The following is a 19567-nucleotide window of genomic DNA, read 5'->3' on the forward strand; positions in this document are numbered from 1 at the left end:
AAACTGCTGTCAGGTTCATCAGTACAGTCTTTACACTGCAATGCACAGACAGCCAAAGTCCATGCTGCAGGTCACATCTTTAAACAACTCCTGAGCTGCATCAATTTCTCCTCCGTCTTCGGCTGTCTCTTTCTTGTAGGCCAATCCAGAGAGAAAGACCCCGGGGGAGGTTGTGTAGTATGAGAGACAAAGCCTCAACCGTAGAGAAGCACAGGAGGGAATTGATGTCCTACAAAGCTTCCATCTAGAGGCTGAAATGTGGATGCATTTTGAGACCCCACCCTGTAGCTTCCATCTCCTTCATACCTGAGCTCATACAATTTTACAAAAGCTTTACCATTTGTAATTTGCTCCATCAAGCCAAAGTGAACACCTGTTGCTTCAGAGTAGCCTGTGAGTTTTGAGAATTGTGCTGCTTTTTCAGTGTTTGCAATTTAATGTCTGAATTTCACTTGACCTTAAAAGAGATGTACTAACTTTATACAACAAAACCAGTTTATTCAGTGAAATGTTTTGACCTATCCGTGATCACAAAGCTTCTTCTCAGGCAGTAACTTGGAGGACCTAAAATGTTCTTTATACACAAGTCAAGTTGGATCAAGTTGATTCGAGGACTGGAATATTAATATCTTCTATGACTCAGCTGTGATCTTTGGTTTGTGTGAATTCATTCCAAACACATGAGACACAGAGAGCAATTTCAAAGCACTAGACATCATGAGAAGCTAAAGATGGTAGAAGGAAGGGGGATGACTCCAGAAGGGAGGAACAAAGCACTAAGATGGAGCAAACAGCAACATGCAAGAGGAAAGGGCCTGGATCCAAGTTAAGGAGAGTTCTACCACCACTAAAACACCGCTGCATCCCATCATGCCTCCTGGTGTCGGGCCTGGACGGCTTCATGTGACAACTTTAAAGGTTGATGGAGCATGGACTGCTGCATCCGCAGCCTCAGCTGCCAAAGCCTTCACCTTCCCTCATTGTCTCCCAATGAGTGCCATTTGTTAGCATTGACTTGCTCCATAGAGTCTGGCAGTGTTTTGTTGCAGCACTCACCCATTTCCACAGTTGGTAAACAGCTAAATCCCTCTCCCAATCAATGCAGCCTATTTAACGTGAGGTATTGACTCAGATGCCCCACAACAGAGTGGAGAAACTGAAAAAATACAAACACATTAGATGGGTGAAAAGGACTTAATGAAAAAGGTGGCACAGACTATGGATAGTAACATTTTGTGTAATGAGCTTTTTGGCAGCAGGAGGGAAGAAACAGTGAAAAGAGAAGCGAAAGAAAAAATCTGTGAGGACGACGAAGGCAAACAGAGGTGGAACTGATCGATATGAACAGATAATCACCAGGCCTGTGTTCCAATGCGTAACGGGTGTGACATTGCAGAGCTGAGCTTGGCTGTGACGAGATCAATGGGTTGCTTTTTGTTGATCTGTAGTCCTTAACTATCTATAAGTAATTAACCTTCAGAGGAGGACGCATGGAAGTAAGAAACAGAGGAAGAAGCTGGGAATAACAATGAGCACGAGTTAGGAGGCTACCTCAGGTTGACAGGATAAGACAACAGGAAACCAAATTAAAGGTAGTCTCTGCTGCCATCGACTCCATTTGAATGAGTTTTGTTTCTGTCAATGACTATTACGTCCCGCATTTTGAAGGAGGATGAATATATCACAAGCTGTGTTGCATCAGTGTGAAGAAAGGATATTCAAAATCCTAAGTGTTTCTGTTTCTGTTCTGGTCGGCGGGTGGGGTGGATCTTCACTGGTTCAAGAGGGCAGATGATGGAGAAGGATCATGTTAGGAGTCAGAGTGCCCTCTGTGGGAACCAGAAGAAACACAAATGGAGCGACAGTAGGGGTTCTTTAACTTTTCTATCAGATTTCAAAAACATGCTTCAATTTTTACTGCAAAATGTAAAAGAGCTGCAGTTAAAGGAACACGATTCAATCACAGTGGTTTCTGTACAGGGTTTATTGGCACACAAATGTCCGTACAGCACAGTATGGTCATCTCAAATCATGTCTGATCTCATTAATAAAGAATATTTAATCAGTTAAAAGCTGACTGTCTTATTGTAAACTGCCATTATTACATTTATTAATAAACAAAATGACAACAGACTTCTGGATTTCTATGAAGTAAGAAATATTCATTATTGTGATGTGATCATAGAATAGACATTCGAGCAAATATGAGGGAGAGGAAATTTAAACGAATTCATGATGACATTTTGAGGTAAATTATAATCAACAGGACATTTTCTCATAAAACATAAAAACATATCATTGGAAAATTGCATCATTTACCAATAATAATAATAATAATAATATTAATAACAATATAATAATAAAAAAATTCTGTTCCGTACATTCCATACTTCTTCCTAATTCATCGGTGAAAAAACTGAAGTCTAAGCCTGGATGCAGGAGACAGATCTTCACCAGAATGGACACCTGGAGAAAGAAAAAAGCCGAGTCAGTCAAACCAGAAAAAACCTCTGGCTGTTCTAAATAGTTAAAGCAAAAGGAAGTCTCATTATGACAGACCATCCGATGTAGCACTGGCACAGGTTTTCGTGTGACGTGGCCTGTTTGATCAGCAGCTCCACTTGTGTCGGCACATCCAGCGTCTCGTCATGAGAGAAGTCTCGACCTACGAGGAGGAAACAGCATCACAATACTTAGACTTTAATTCCACAACTTCAGTTTTCAGTCAATGTTTTATTGTAGGAATTTCTGCAGTATGATGAACTGACTTGTGTCTCCTTCGACCCGAGGAGGTTTAACAATGCTGCTAACATCTGAATTAGCTCCAGAAAAGGTCTTGGCAAAAAAGAATCCACCAGCAGACAAGTTTTGACCCTATTTGTGTGTGCGTGCTGGTGCTTGTTGAGTGCTGCAGACGTTACCTGTAAGTTTGTCTCTGACTCTGTTGATAATTTGAATGGCCTTTTTGTTGAGTGCCTCAGGTTGAACCAAACCGTCCCCAACTACAAAATACACACATCCTGACATCAAATACTGACAATCTAAGGAAACTCAAAAGCTCTTTGTCTCTCTGCAGTTCACGGAAATTGGACATAAGTGCTGCCTCGCAGTACCATGGCAGATGTAGCGATTACTCATGACAGCCGGAGAGCTTGCTTTTCGTGGTAAAATGAGCAGCAAGAGATGAAAAAGAAGAGCACAGAAGGAAATGGTGACTTACTGAAGGAGTGAATGGACTCAGGCACCGTGGTCCCTGGTTTCTTGTGTGTGGTCTCTCCAAGGTCTATTCCCTCAAGGGCCTCTGTGAGGACACAACAGTCACGGATTTAAGTCCATTCATACATTATTAAACAGGAGTGCGGAGGCAGGAGCCACAGTTCGTGCCCAGACTCACCCACTGACTGTCCGGCGGTGTACGAGTCGGTCCTGGTGCGGGAACGCTTGTTGCCTTTGGTGTTCGCTGGAGGGAAATGTGTGAGAACAAGGATTTTTTTTTTCCTCTACAGTTTATATTGTATTCATCATGTGCTGCACTCATTTTTAAAATGCACAAAAATGAAGCTTTGTTTTTTAGCCTTTATAACTACTGTACTTCTGAAAAACAAAAAGCTGATTTGTTGAAAACGTCTCACCCCACCGACAGACAACACCCACCCAGCCGTGTTTCTGCTGCAAGACGAATGTTTACCGAACTCTATGTTCATGTGTGACGATTTAAAAAAGGAGGCAAGAGGAAAGAAAGTCAACGAAGATGACAGCGGCCGGCTGAGGGTCGCTTACTGTCCATGAGCCTCCAGTTGAGCAGCGGGTCGTAGACGAAGGCCTCCAGCACGGCCATGACGCTGTCCCGGTGCTCCCTCAGCACCTCCATCACTGTGTGGCAGGTGATCCGGTAGTTCCCGTCCAAACCAGTCACCTGGCAGCCAATCAGAGACAAACCTTACTGAAGGAGACAAAGCTTTCCCCACATCTGAAATGTATTGGGTCAATGTATTTTGTAATTTCGAGTCCAACCTGGTGTTTTGTTGGTGGTAAACCCCATATTGACAAATTAATTACACGTATATCTGAAGTTCAGACAAAACATTTTTCGGTCATTCCTTTCAGTGATGATGCAACTACAACCACTTGTGATCAAATCAGTTTGTCACTGCATTCATTTCTTCTTGACTCATTAAATAAAAGGTGCAGTGAGTCATGGCTCCCAGCTGTGCACAGTTGGAAAAGATTAATTATCATTTTGACTTAAATGTAAAAAACATAGAAGAAGCCGCTCTGAGACAGCATTCGCTTTCAGTCAGTTGGTGTCTGCTTCATGGGGGGTGCTTTGATGAATCAGGAAAAATACCAACTCCTCCAAAATGTTTCTTTTTCTGACTTCCGAGCTGATGTGAACACTTTTCTGGCTTTTGCACACAAAATCAAATGTGGATGGCAGCATATGAACACAGAGCTGGTACCTCCATGGCATTGGTCAGCATCCTGGTCAGTCTGAATGGGATCTTTTCAGGGAACTTCTCTCTGGTCATGGCAACCTGTTGAAGGTTTCAATGACAGTCAGTCGCTGGGAAATTGAAAATAAAATCACTGAAAGGAAACCTCCTGACCTCAAAACAGTCTCCAAAATCAATGTGCAGAATCTTGCCACTTAACCGGTCCAACATCAGGTTGGAAGGATGCCTTCAGGATACAAGCAGTGTCTCCTTATTGGCTCTTACATTATTTAGTGTACACAAAATAGATGAAGACTTGTTTTTGCAGCAGATCTCACCTGTCCCCCAGTCCAAGGATATAGCCCACCATGGACATCACAGCGAGGGAGCGGGTGTAATTGGTCCTTCTGTCAAACCACACCTGAAGGAGACAAACCTCTGCGTAAGAGAGCTTTTCTAGCTGAGAGCGTTACAGTAGTGCATTATTCAAAATGAAAACCTCCTGAAGGCTGCTGGAGACAGATTTCCACTTGAACATGTGACACAACAGTTACGTATTACATGGACTCGATTTGAAGGTCTGAGTGTTCAAGAGTAGTTTGTATATTTTAATCAATGAATAGAAAAATTATTATCATTAAAATAACATTTTCCCTTCCCTTTCGCACATGAAACGCTGAATACGCCTTTCCTGAACCGTAAAAGGAGCCCAGCATCTCACCTCAGAGCTGGGGCTCTTGAGCCACAGGAGCTTTGCCAGGTCATCTCCAGCCGTGTTGTTGACAGCGTGCTCAAACACCTCCACCTTCTCCATCAGTGTCAGGTGGTCGTAGTCTGGGGCCATCTGAAACATAACACGCCCTCCACATGTAAGCAACACACCAAGCAGTGGGTAAAAAAACCCGAAGTGCATAAGAGTGAATTTTTCTTTTCAAATAAAACAGAAATGGTCCACAGATATCAAGGGGTTTATAAAGACACCAGGGAGCCGTGGACAACAGCAACATGTAAGACATAGGACAGTGAATGCATTACAAGAATGCTGTTTGTTTTCTGCCTGGATCTCCTCCAACATGTAAGTAATTGTTCAAAATTTCCAAGCTTCAAGCGTGATCTCATTTAAGTCTACAGGAGTGCTGCTACGCAATACACACTCCAAAAGATGATTAACATATTAATCATTCTTCACACAGTAGCTCACAGCTATGTGTTTGAATATTAAACTATAATATTACCTACGAAAGAGTAGTGAAGTTAATACACACAATAGATATATTGTGCATGTTGCTACAATTACAACTAAATTATATTAATACTGCAACGCATGGAAAAATTTAATTGCACGCAATCTGATCCATTACAGCAACAAACCTTAATAGGAGCTCAACTTCAGAGCCAACATGGGGTCCCTGCAGGTGAGTACCCGTACAGCTAGAACAAAGCTTTAGTGATGGTGTTGGGTTCTGGGTCACAGAACAACAGTGTCATTCTTCATCATCTCACTCCCACCTTCCTCACATTTGATCTAAATCTGGTGGATAGCTTGACTGACTGACTGACTGACTGGTAGACTTCACACACTGCTATTTGGAGATTGAAACTGAACTGAAACCATAAAGTCCATTTAAATTCTGCCATCATAACATTTGTTCAAGGATAGCATCCATTCATGGTTTAATTCCTTCCGTTTGTTGTTCGTTATTTAACTGAAGTCAGAACACGGATTGTATTTTGGTAAAGTTTTCATTATTATGGGTGAAACGACCTGTTCAACAGACCCCAGGTCAGTTTTCAAAAAGAAAATCTGATAATGCTTGTAGCTTTTGAGTGACATTTCCTGCAGGTCCTCACAGTCTGACTGGTTGTTTTTTATCCCATTAGCCCATGAATCCTGGTTCACATGATGTCACCATCTCATTGTGGACCAGTCACTTGATCTTCAGCCTGCACTTGCGGAGCCTTGACATTTCTCTTTGGCCCTGATGCCTCTGTCTGTGTTTGTAATTACACCTCCCTCAGTGTCCTAACGTGTTCCTTCTCTCCTCCCATGAGTCATCTGAGGCTGCTTCGCTTCCTGTACTGATGCTTCAGTGAGGACGATTTAGTGAGGACGATTAGGTGTGTGTGTGTGTGTGTGTGTGTGTGTGTGTGTGTGTGTGTGTGTGTGTGTGTGTGTGTGTGTGTGTGTGTGTGTGTGTGTGTGTGTGTGTGTGCGTGTGTGTGTCTAATAAAGCTTTCTGAAGCAGAGGTATGCAATTCATTTCTGACAATTAAGGACCGGAGAATGTATTTTCATTATAGAGTGATTGGTATTCATCAGGATCATCATTGGAAACAGATGCTTCTTCAGCTTTGATGAATCTATTTAGTATTTAGTATGGACATCATATATGAAGATGACAGATTTACAAACCTTTCATCAGCAAGACCAACTGTTGCTCTTCAGTAATTACCTACACGCAACGCAGAGGCTCAATTATACATAAATAAGGAGGTAAAAAATATCACAAGTTAATAGGTGATGAAAACTGCGGGTACAGTATTTTTCTGCACTATAAGGCGCACTGGATTATAAGGTGTACCTTTAATGAACTGGTTATTTTATAGTTTATTTCATATATAAGGCGCACCGGATTATAAGGCGCATATAATAAAAAAATTAAACTAGATTTAAAAAACGAATGGCTGTAGTGTAGTAGCGCTATCTGTCCACTAGATAGAGCATTCATGACTGAGTACCTTTGATCAGCTGTGAATGGCCCCCTGTTGTTATGCCAATGAGGCCATTCTGAGCCTCACCAAGGAAAACCTGATCACTAGATCACTTTGCCATCTTAGAAAGAAGTCAACATGCATGGGTTTTTTCCTTAGCTGCTGAGATTTACTGATAAAAGTACTACAAAATACTGTTGTACAAAATTATCTAAAACATAGTCAAATTAGATTTTATTTCTATAGCTCTCAGTGACGTGTGGTGAGGTTCACGGAGGTGAGGCACCGACGCAAAAGTCAGTTCTATGAGCCAGACAAAACAGCGTATTTGCCACTCTGTCTGGCAAAATACGCCATATTAAAAAATCTGACATTAAAAACTGGTTAAATTCATTACAGTGGACCACTCAGTGCGAACAGGGCGGATTATTTCCTGATCTGAAGTTCGAAGCAGATATTTAAGCTCCGACGTTCGTCTTCGTTTATTAATTAAATATTGTTTCGATCGATTGGTAGTCCAGTCGGAGGTGAGGTGCAGCTATTTGCTGCTGTGTGTCCTAAATAATTGTTTAATTAGTTTTTAATGTCAGGCTGCTAATTTACTGGCAAATATGACGCTGTTTTACTCCTAGAACTGACTTTAACGTCTCACCGCCGTGAATCTCACAGCACGTCGCTGCAGACAGAATACACAAGCCAGAATGCGCTCCCCCCAGTAACGTGTTGTTTCAGGCCCCGTCCACACGATGCCGGAACTTTTTGAAAACGCAACCTTTTTGTTACGTTTACGCCTTCCGTCCACACGAAAACGCAGATATCTGGAACGAAAACGCAACTTTTTGAAAACGCTGGTCAAGGTGGGTGTTTTTTGAAAACGCTGGGTCTGCGTTGTCGTGTAGACGCTGTATCCACAACCTTTTTTTATCCGGGGGGCGTGTCACTGGGACGAAAACCGCTGTGACGTCATGCATGTGACCCGTACCTACATGAACAAACGGAGCTAAAACCGGCTATTTTCTGATGTATAACAGCTCCACGTCAAAGATGCGTTGATAAACATGCTTTGCACTTAAATATTTGTTCGTCTGTTTCTTTATTTATGTGTCAAAAGGTTTTTATATGTATTTATTCATTCATTCATTCATTCACGTTCCTCGCCAAAGACGCCGACGCCAGTTCTGGGTCAGACCGGGACACGCTGTCTGCTGGTGGGAGAACTCTGTGATGAAGGTTGTCCTTCAAGAGGAAATGCGTGAATTTCCACACGTGCCGGTCGTCTCTCCAGTCGTTCTTGGAGTTGTTTTGCTTATACACATGTTGATCACTGATACACTGATGCTTTTACGTGTGCACGGAGATTTTTTTGAAAACGCTGTCGTGTGGACGCGAATCGTTTTCAATGCCGGGTAAAAAAAAGTTGCATTTTCAAAAAGTTACGGCATCATGTGGACGGGGCCTCAGGTATCAACTACATTTGCAAATCAATTGCAGCACACCAGGCGTCTTTGTCTAGCAGTGACTCAGCTCTTAAAATTGCTGAAGCGGATGGAAGTTCAGCTTTGAGGGTCTTTCATTCACCTTTACACCAGTTTCTCCATGTTTCCGCAGACTGAGAATGGACCGTGACTAGATACCAGATTACAGCACTGACACTCGACAATGGTATTTTTTAGACCGATTAAGTTTAAAGTGGGTTATTTCCGGCGCCACAGTAGTTGTAAAATACTGAGATCAGTCAGTCGGTCAAACTTTATTAGTGGAATTGTTGAAAATTCCCAATGTTTTTCAACGTTATCGTTGCCAGTCACCGGTGTTCTCCGCAGGCTGCTCTGCCGTCAGACAGCAGGTCAGTGAGAGCAGGCACTTGGGTGACGCCCCTTGACTACCGTTGTTAGGGGACGTAGTGCCTTGTGAGGGTGCCCCTGGTGGCTCAGTGCAACATGACTGCCGGCTTTTTTTCAGCGATCTTGTTTTTAACCAATATTAATCCACATATAAGGCGCATCGGATTATCAGAAGCACTACAGGATTATGAGAAAATTATGGGCTTTTAGGTGCGCCTTATAGTGCGGAAAATACTGTATAGGAAATACGCAGTGTTTTCTTTTTTTAAAACGTAAAAAGTACGCTAACACATTAGTCAGTGGCTCCTCACCCTGAGCATGATGCGATGCTCGATATTGAGCAGAATCTTTTTCTTCTCTCTGTAGTCTCTGATGAGGGCGTGCAGCGTGTCACAGTGGGGCACCCAACCAATCAGACCTGAGTTGGTGGACAGCGGGATCACCGCGTAGCGCTGAATGCTAGTGAAAGGAAAACAAACGACTCGTGAAGGCTTCCTCACTTCTCTCAATCAGCATCATATTCCTGACTGTGAGAGTGTATGGTTATTGTGCTTAGTGTGTGTGAAATGAACTCAAGGCATGTGTGTATTTGTGAAGATGATTTGACCCTGACCTGAGGTTCTTGCGTAAGGATGCCGGGTCGTTGGCCAGCAGAGTGTTGACCAGACCAAAGAGCTGCATGACTCTCTCGTCTTGCCTCAGGTCCTCATGGCCCTTCAACAGGAACATGAACTCGTGGCCGTTGCTGCCTGCAGTGGGCGCCACAAAACAACAGAGAAGGTATTATGTACTGTAAGGAGCATTTTCTGGATCTGGCAGCACTGGCAGAGAGCTCTCCTGCTGCTGCTGCACAGCTGCATCCCCACTGCTTTCTCCAAAAGTGATATGTAGTGAGTTAGAGCAGGCAGTAAATGACTTCATATGAACCACATCACTCGTACAGTAGGCTTCATCCCAATAATCCCTCACTTTATGGACCATAAAGAGAAGAACCCTGTTGTGATTGTGCAGCAGAATGAATGCTGACCTTTAACAGCCCTAAAGTTGAGGTGAAGTTCAATCCCTGATGGTGTGCCAGGCATCGTGGTTTTCGCAAGTGAAGTGGAAAATTTTAATTCCTGCCGAGCCCAAAGTAACATTAACTCACTTCTCCAGAGCAAAATCTCATTTTCAGTACGACTTATGATGCCACACAAACAATGCTCTACTGTCTGGACTTAGTATGTCCTACGACTAATAGAGTTACACCAACATGATCATCCCACCTTTACAGGGGCAATCTGTGCATCCAGTGAAACAAAACAGTCTCCAGTCCATTCCCAGTAAGGGCAGCAGAGCGCCAACAGTAAATCTAAGCCTGCAGTGATGACAGGTCTTAATCTAAAGCCTGGCTTCAGGTGTCAGTTGATTTATTGGCTCCTGTCTTTTACAGAGTGTCTTGTGTAACACTAATGGGGTACATCAGGTGCAGGCATCACGTTGTGCAGAGTTAAAATGATGCAGCGAGAAGCACATGTGGTTCATGTGGTAGCTGAGAGCTACTTTTAGTATTTTAAGAATATCATTTTTTAAGGCAACTTCAGTTTTTATGTGAACAACAAAGCAGAGACTGACACAAGATGTAAGAGAAAGGCAGTAGATACTGTTGGATGGGACCAGGGTATTCAACCTTTGCCTGAAAGCACTATTTCTCTTGAGGTACACAAAAGGCAACAGGTATACATTTTAAATCCTTTTTGGGGTATTTTTGATATTAATTTAATTAAAAGTTTGATATTATTTGTAATTGTTTTCTATCTGGTGTTACTTGCACACATTGAACTTTGTCATCACTGATAGCTTCTGAATAAATTGCAGCCACAGGCATTTTGTTGCTTTGGTTAAGTTACCAAACATTCTCATGTACATGCCAGCAGAGAGATTATTACTCTGACTACAAATTTTTCTTTGAACTGTTTTTCAAATTTAATAGGTTCATGCATGTACAATTTTCTCCCAATCTTACCCATGATGGTGAGTTTACGTGGGCGCTGCTTGGAGGTGATGACCTGCAGGGAGGGAGCAATGGACTGGATGCGGATAATGGGCTGGTTGGGATCATAGGTGCCTGGTACGGCCAGCTCCAGGTCCCGGCACATCAGCAGCTTTGGAGACACGTATTGTAGCTCCAGGGAGGTCAGCTGAGTGGAAAGGGGGAATGGGTGAGCACAAGAGGAAAAAAGTCAAGACTAGTTGGTAGGATGATACAACTGCAAACCCAAAACAGCTTACACCCTGCACTATTGAACTATGCTGTGAGCTCATATCCAAACTAAGATATCAAACTGCAAAAAGCGGTTTATATGCAAACTTTCTTCGGCTTGTATTCATTCACCCATCAGTTATTTGATCTCAATTGAACTTGACTTTGGCAGGTTATTGAGAGGCTTTAACTATTTCATTTTACAGAGGACTAAAGCTGATGAGCCATTCAATGAAGTTATGGGAAAGAGTAGTTGAAGCTAGACTAAGGGCAGAAGTGAGTATTTGTGAGCAGCAGAATGGTTTCATGCCAAAAAAGAGTACTAAAGATGCAGTATTTGCTTTGAGGATGTTGATTGAGTACAGAGAAGGCCAGGGGGAGCTGCATTGTGTTTTTGTAGATCTGGAGAAAGCTGCCCAGAGAGGAACTGTGGTATTGTATGAGGAAGTCTGGAGTGGCAGAGAAGTATGTTAGAGCAGTGCAGGACATGTATGAAGACTGTAAGACAGTGGTGAGGTGTGCTGTAGGTGTGACAGAGGAGTTCAAGGTGGAGGTGGGACTGCATCAGGGGTCAGCTCTGAGCCCTTTTTTGCTATGGTGATGGACAGGCTGACAGACGAGGTTAGACAGGAATCTCCATGGACTATGATGTTTGCAGATGACATTGTGATCTGTAGTGAGAGCAGGGAACAGGTGGAGGAGAAGCTAGAGTGGTGGAGGTTTGTCCTGGAAAGGAGAGGAATGAAGGTTAGCCGCAGTAAGACAGAGTACATGTGTGTGAATGAGAGGGACCTAAGTGGAAGAGTGAGGTTACAGGGAGAAGAGATCAAGAAGATGGAGGATTTTAAGTACTTATGGTCAACAGTCCAGAGCAATGGAGAGTGAGGAAAAGAGGTGAAGAAGCGTGTCCAGGCAGGATGGAACGGGTGGAGGAAAGTGTCAGGTGTGATGTGTGATAGAAGAGTTTCAGCTAAAATGAAAGGAAAGGTGTAAATAACTGGTGAGACCAGCGATGTTGTTTGGTCTAGAGACAGTGTCACTGAGGAAAAGACAGGAGGCAGAGCTGGAGGTAGCAGAGATGAAGATGCTGAGGTTCTCTCTGGGAGTGACCAGGAAGGATAGGATCAGGAATGAGTACATCAGAGGGACAGCACATGTTAGAGGTTTTGGAGATAAAGTCAGAGAGGCCAGACTGAGATGGTTTGGACATGTCCAGAGGAGAGATAGTGAATATATTGGTAGAAGGATGCTGAGTTTTGAACTGCCAGGCAGGAGGCCTAGAGGAAGACCAAAGAGGAGGTTTATGGATGTAGTGAGGGAAGACATGAAGGTAGTTGGTGTGAGAGAAGAGGATTCAAAGGACAGGGCTAGATGGAGGAAATTGATTCGCTGTGGCGACCCCTGAAGGGAAAAGCCGAAAGGAAAAGAAGAAGATGGATGTAGTGAAAGAGGACATGAAGGTAGTTTGTGTGAGAGAAGAGGATGCAGAAGACAGGGTTAGATGGAGGCAACTGATTCGCTGTGGTGACCCCTGAAGGGAAAAGCCGAAAGGAAAAGAAGAAGAAGAAGAAGAAGGTCTTTTAATAGGAATTTCGATGGAAACCACAAGCTGGTTAGGTGGCTGTTTGGGAAAAGCCAAAAGGATAAGAAGAAGAACTATTTAATTTCAAACACTATATGATTACTTCATCACAGCTGCAACCTGCTCTGGATCTCCTGTAGGCACACATCCTAGAGACAGTTTATTTCCATTTGAATCCCCAGAGGAGAGTGTTTTCTTTGCAGCACGCAGTATGATATTATGTTGCTGCATATTTTATGGTGCTTACTGTAATGTCACAGCGGGAGCACATCTCCGAGAGCAGAGCCACGTTGTGTCAAATAGCATTGCTGTATCCGTTTGCTGTGAAGAGCTCCTGACAGAACTACTTTTCATGTCATTTTTCAGCGACATGATGATCGCTGTAAGGGACGATTTCAGTAATTTCAATTTTATCTTCATTCCAGAAGCAGTGAGACATGCTTTAAGTAAAATTGAAGCCAATTACTCAGGACTTACCATACTGACTTTGAGTAAACACCAAAGCACATGTATCTTAGACCAGGTTCAGCTCAAAAGAAACAGCTAAAACAGCTTCTGGGACTCAGTTTCCATGTGCATGGAAATGATGATTATTATCACACCCACAAGGTTGGGAGACTGAAGTATTGAGCCACACACTTTATTGGAATCTTTGGTGACATAAAAAGTGCTTTAATTATTGAAGAAACAGCTGTTTTCCTGTTTTTCAGCAGATTAATTGCGTTTTGGAGATGCTGGAGAAAGTGACAGAATAAAGCAACAATTCATCATCACAACATTTAGCTGCATGAGAGGCTGAAATTATCCTTCAGATAATAGCACAAATGAGTACCCAGGCCAAAACAAACCCAAACATGTTTGAATCATTACCACTCACAAACTCCACGAATTAAATCTGCAGGAGAGTTGACCTGATGTCCCTCAAATGTTTACCTCATCAAAGTGAGGTCATGTCTTTAATGGTACTGATTTGTTTGTTTGTTGGACGGATGGATTGATTGATGAAAGATGGAGGATGTAGTTCTCGGAACAATCATCATGTTTTAGTGGTGATGTGAATCATCACTAAAGCATGATTTAAATTTAAAAGGTTTTCATCATTGTGGGGTTTTTGCTCCTACCTTAATGGATAACATTGACAATGTTTGGACAAGACTTACATGATGACATCCCCAGAATGTACACCACACACATACTCCAGGTCTGTTTTACAGATAGTTTACATTTGTGGGAATCACAGAAAATTCTCAGATATCAAATAACAATGACACAGACTAGAGGGAAGATCGAACTGAAAAATGAAAGTTTCTTATGTTATTGTTTCAGCTCCAGAAAAAAAACACCATCGGTAGCATAAAATATCAAGCTGCTTCCTGTCTTTATTGTTTTATGAGGACAGAAAGTCAACGTGAGAGAAAGCTTTTGATTTTCCTCTCTAAGATTGAATAATTAATGTTCCACACTGATCTGAAAACAGTTGTTCCCAGAATCCTTTTGTGGTGCTCAAATTAAACGACACAGCTCCGCCCACTACGGCTGACATCCGCAGTCATTCTATTACTGTAGTTATTAACTAGTACAGATAACAGAACAAATGTTAATAGACCTGTACTATTATTAGATGTTGTCATAATAACAATAGAACAATAATGATTATAACTTTGTGACTATAATATCTAAGCAGTGTAAGAAGAGATGTTTAGGTCATTAATGTGCAAAAACAAGAATTAAGAAACTTAGAAGTGTGCATATTTTTGTGCTAATTAAAGTGAATCTTTCCACCACATTTTTGGTGTCTTGTTTAATGATTTGCACTAAATGAAATACGTAGTTTCCCTTCAATTTTCTAATATCTGCTGCATCACATTCCTTCTTTGTGGGAATACGAGACTGCTTTTTCTGGTTTTGTGAATCATGAAAGTCAAAATACACGTCACCACGTCTGAAAGTGGATAGGAATAGACACCGATATGCACAACTGGTTGGATGGCAGCTGTAGTTTCAGTCTAAGTCTTATATTTCATGGAGCCCATAACCACATTTATCTGATTCAGAGCAGTTTGCGTGGTTGCTTTTTACTTGTAGGTGCCCCTTGTTGATCATAATGATGAAGCAGTTTATGAAGTGCTGTTGGCAATCGAAGCCCACCTGTGGCAGCTGTTTGGAGATACGTCTGAACACGTGGTAGTACAGGTCCCAGGCCTGCGTCAGGTCTTTCACGTTTCCAGAACGCATGTACTTCCTGCACCAGTCCTGAGCCTCCATCAGGTCCCTGCCATAAGCCTGCAGCACAGAGAGGAAAAAACAACACCCTCTGTTTCTGTACTGTGATTCATCCAATTATAGGAAAACAGTTTGCCAAAGCAGGGCAATTTAAGCTACTGCTGAACACCAATATCAAACTTGATTAACCGAGAACTTCATCAAGTATTTTGTATTTTAAGAGTGAACATCTGCAAAGGCATAAATGGAAACATCTGATACTCCACTGGAATAACTTATGGCTATAAAGTCAAAAGGAACAAGCCTCACAAAAATGCACAGTTCATTTGTGGCCATGAAATAAATGCATTTCATTTAACAGTCAATACCAAGGTTCACCCTTTCCTCATAGTTCAGGGTGGTGTTGTTTTACAGCTCTGATTTGGACTGATGTTAGATCGTTCAGATGATGCTGATTAGGCTTGTTAAACTGATGGTACACCGCATGAATATTATGTAAAAATGCTCTTAAGGAACATAATCGGGAACAAAATGTTCTGGTGCTTTGTTTTGGAGTTTTCACTGAATGTCCAAAGAGCAGATCACAAAGCAGCAGTTGGAGTACATAGAACTTGAACTGAGACGAGTCCGATACCCACCTGGTTAAAAGATGTCTCCTTGAGGGTTTGTGGTCCTCGCTCCATCATGGCGTGCAGAGGCTCGAGAACAGCAAACATGCCCTTGACGTTACGCTCGCCAAAATAAAGACGTGACGCCTCTTCAAGGCCCTCGTGCCACATCTCATGCCACAAGATGGCCACTCGGATGAGCTCCTCACTCACCTGGATGACGAGAGAGGAATCAGAATAACAATCATACCTGACGTGTCTGGATAATGTTTTTATTTGATAAGTTTCTAGATGAAAAATACAATATTATGACAACAAGTTCAATAATAAGAAACAAGCTGTTAAAGCCTTTAAATATTGGCTGGTGGAAGCAGTGAGGAACGTTTTGCTCTGCAACAATGGATTCATTCATTCTTTTCACACAGATGCTCACATTAACACAGCAGCAGCACAGAAATACTGCAGCACATATTTAACTATACAGCTTTCTTCTTCTATGGACCAAAGCTAAACAAAAATATGAAAATGAACGACAAGTACATTGTATCCTTGTTTTAAGCAATGAATTATAGGATGAAGGTAAACTTATTGATGACTGTAGTCTAAATCTCTGTACCATGATGGCCTGCTGAACCAGAGTGTTGCAGTGTTCACACATGTTCTTCAGGATCTTGTTTGCAGCATTATGGCGAGCAGTGGTGGTGGACTTGGAGGCCACAGTCAGCGGGTATATCAAAGCCTGGAGGGGAGGGATCCAACAGGAAATAAGAATATTTCTTTAGGGTTCCATCGAAATGTGCAGTGATGTCAGAAGACATACCTGTGGATGATACCGTCCAATGTCCGTCAGCAGCTGATGGATGAGGCGACCCACCAGAGCTCGAGGAGTATCAATTCTGGCAATGAGCTGAGGGATCACCTGCACAGGCAGACAGACAGACGTTGAAATTAAAACAAACTGAAAGATCAGCAGGAACACACACAATTTTATTTATGTCAACATAAAAAAATCTGCCAGTGTTAATTTTAAGCATGAATACATTTTTTAATCTCTAGGTCAACATCACACACAAGGTGTGTGCATGGGTTACCTGCAGCCAGGTGTCTATTTGAATAGTCTTTATACCCTCCACCAGAGCTTCATTCACCTCTGGCCAGTGACCGTAGTCAAACCACAGAGTCAGAACCCTGAAACAACAGAAAAACATTATTAAAATAAGGACAATCTTTTTTCACCTCAACTTTAAAACAACCACTAGAGGTCATCCTTTCTCCACATGCCCCCTCAGTTTGGTGTCTGTGAATACACTGAATACAATTAAAGTGAGCTGTGTGTGTGTGTGTGTGTGTGTTACGAACATTTAACTCACCTGAGTGTGTCCTGCAAGTTATTGCCTCTGGACAGGGAAATGGAGCGGAAGAAACCTTGTACAGCAGGAACTGTGTACAGGAGCAACGTCTTTGAGAGGTCCTGTGGAGGAGAAACAAACATTTGGCAAAAAGAGTTGATAAAGTAGTGGGGACTGGGTGTGCTGGGAGAACAGGGGACCATGTATGGCTGATACTGAGTGGGGGGGACACGGCCTCTCTCTCTGACTCACCTCATTGACCTTTTTCTGTCCCGGCGAGGGAACAGGACTGTGGTCAGTGCTGTCGACCTCGCTGTCACTGTTGCTGGCTTCGCTGTTAGCGCTCGCCCCACTGGCATGCCTCAGCTTCTTCTTCTCATCACGGCCTTGGTTCTGGTGTTTGTAATGCAGCACCGCTTCGAAATTCATCACTGCCCAGGCATGCCAGGCCTTTTACGAGATGGCATAAAGTGAGGAAAACGGGATTAGTAACACTGTGAATCATTTCTACATCTAATGCTCTTTCATACTACAACAAAGTCTCAATAAAGGACAGATATGTTTGGTTGCAGGGCAGTAAAATGGGCCTGCAGTTTTCCCGATGACGCATCAATGTCAGGTCGACCTCCTTACGCGCTGACAGCTGGAGTTTAACTGTAGCCAGAGAGAATTCAGGAGTGAAGGGTTAGACTTAAAAGGGAGAAACTGACCTTGTACCAGTTGCGGTCATGCTCTGTGGAATGGCTGTAATACTGCAGGACCTTGGGGATGGTGCTTTCATTGATGCCCTGCAGACTGAGCTGCCACTCCCCCAGTTTCAAGAAACATCTACAAGGAAGAGTAATAAATACAGAGGAGACCTTTCATTGAAGATTGAAGGTATTTCCTACTTCGTCATCTTTCATTTGTGAAAAAAATCCCCAGTTCATTTTGAATCAATCTTCTAATTCAACATGTATTAAACTAAAAATGAAGCTCAGAATCACCTCCGATCAACTTAACTCTGCTAATCTTAAACACACATATTCACATTTTCTGGCCTTTAATTGCATCATTCAAACCATTCAACAGTGTTGCTGAGGTCAATGTAAAGCGAAGATTAGATGCTAGTGATGAAGCGAATATATACAGAATTTATTAACACTGACGAAACACCAGTGGGGTAAAATCATAAATAATCAATAATTAAGACAATCTTTATGTTGACATTTCTATGTGACATTGAGCTGACCTAAAGGCAGAAAGCCCATTAAAAAAAGAATAAGCAAATGACATCACAGGGCTTGTAAATCACGCAAGCATTTATCAAAAGTATCACTACTCATGGCAACGGTGTGTTTATCTGCTGAACGGTTCTGGGACTCCATCTGGAGATTGTCACTTATCCAAACCACTGTTTCGGTTCATTTGAGCTGACAGTAAGATCTGTGGCATCCCTGTGGGGCATTTAGCTCTTTTCATCACCCTCACAAACACACGTGGTTACAAACAAATACTCAGATGTCTTGTGTTTGATGCGTCCAAGATGCAAAACACATCATTAGCGACACCAAACCAGCAAATGGCAGGTACTACATGCTGCCGACCCATCTGACATCAATCGAGACATTGTGTGCCGATCAATTCCAATAAATCGTCTTTGAAGATTATGTAATTTCTTCTCCTGAGTGATTTTCCATGCAGTTTGACTTCAGCGTAGAAATGTTTTCAGTTAAACCCCACCCTCCCTCCCCCCGAGGGAGGGTGGGGGTTGGAGGGATGGTCTTGAGAACAGTAGATCAACATGTTTGTTTTGACACCAGTGTCATTGACCAAATGTGGGAAAAAGGTGAAGATGCAATGGATCCTTAGGAAAGGGGGCGAGTCCAGGTGATTTTATAAATGTAGGTTTGACTGAGCGCTGCAGGCGAGCTCCATACCACACGACTGACCTGCATTCATGAAAGTGTGTCAGCATGTCTGCAGAGACCCTGTAAGCCTGACAGTATGCAGGTGTTTGCATTCCCCAGTCACACACAGTCACTGTCAGGAAGATGCAGAAAAAAAGAAAGAAAAGCCCCTCCTGTCTGTTGTCACACTTTTGTGTTGTCTTGTGTGATTGATGAAATGGGACGTTGCACATGACTGCTGTGTGTTTGTGCAAAAGGCTAGATGAGACTACTGTATATGTTTACTGACCTAAGATTATACCTGTCTACCTATACATGTCTGCTCCTCAATTACACCTCCTCTCTGCTTACTCTGAAGGTTTTGACCCACATGACACAGTAATCACTGCATAATATAATCCTGCAAATGGGCCTGAAACACATCATTGGTATGTTAATGTCATGCTTTGTTTCTTTCGTTTTTGAATGTAAGGATGTGTTGACAACAGCTGAAAACAGCCCACTGATTGATGACAGAGTGAAGCTGCCAGGACTGTGTTAAGGCTGTTAGCTAAAGAGCACGGCACCCAGGGTTTAAGTGCAACCCACCAGCACCATGCAGGAAAGACACCTGGTCCATGATACCTGCAGGCGCCGTGTTCTGGTAGGATTGTGATAAGTAGCTGTGTGGGAAAAATTGCCAAAA

General features: G+C 42.6%; 1 protein-coding gene across 2 annotated transcripts in view; it reads right to left on the bottom strand.

Moving 5' to 3' along the window:
- Window positions 1-1966: 1966 nt before the first annotated feature.
- mtor (mechanistic target of rapamycin kinase) overlaps window positions 1967-19567 on the bottom strand; it is an 81163-nt gene continuing 63562 nt past the window's right edge. Inside the window, exons 38-58 of one of the 2 annotated variants that reach the window (XM_068328056.1) lie at window positions 17704-17821; window positions 17246-17443; window positions 17015-17115; window positions 16736-16832; window positions 16465-16563; window positions 16261-16383; window positions 15675-15857; window positions 14962-15096; window positions 10995-11169; window positions 9603-9738; window positions 9301-9448; window positions 5155-5277; window positions 4772-4854; window positions 4608-4680; window positions 4461-4535; window positions 3781-3916; window positions 3395-3460; window positions 3221-3301; window positions 2922-3002; window positions 2560-2665; window positions 1967-2466 (exon numbers count right to left, since the gene is read on the bottom strand). In XM_068328056.1, the coding sequence (XP_068184157.1) occupies window positions 2451-2466; window positions 2560-2665; window positions 2922-3002; window positions 3221-3301; window positions 3395-3460; window positions 3781-3916; window positions 4461-4535; window positions 4608-4680; window positions 4772-4854; window positions 5155-5277; window positions 9301-9448; window positions 9603-9738; window positions 10995-11169; window positions 14962-15096; window positions 15675-15857; window positions 16261-16383; window positions 16465-16563; window positions 16736-16832; window positions 17015-17115; window positions 17246-17443; window positions 17704-17821 (2353 nt within the window). In that variant the 3' untranslated portion in view covers window positions 1967-2450. Of the gene's footprint in view, window positions 2467-2559; window positions 2666-2921; window positions 3003-3220; window positions 3302-3394; window positions 3461-3780; window positions 3917-4460; window positions 4536-4607; window positions 4681-4771; window positions 4855-5154; window positions 5278-9300; window positions 9449-9602; window positions 9739-10994; window positions 11170-14961; window positions 15097-15674; window positions 15858-16260; window positions 16384-16464; window positions 16564-16735; window positions 16833-17014; window positions 17116-17245; window positions 17444-17703; window positions 17822-19567 lie in introns of those variants that run through there. The other variant, XR_011037383.1, reaches the window with a different exon arrangement.

The sequence above is a fragment of the Antennarius striatus genome, chromosome 2 (assembly GCF_040054535.1).
Source record: "Antennarius striatus isolate MH-2024 chromosome 2, ASM4005453v1, whole genome shotgun sequence".
Taxonomy (NCBI): domain Eukaryota; kingdom Metazoa; phylum Chordata; class Actinopteri; order Lophiiformes; family Antennariidae; genus Antennarius; species Antennarius striatus.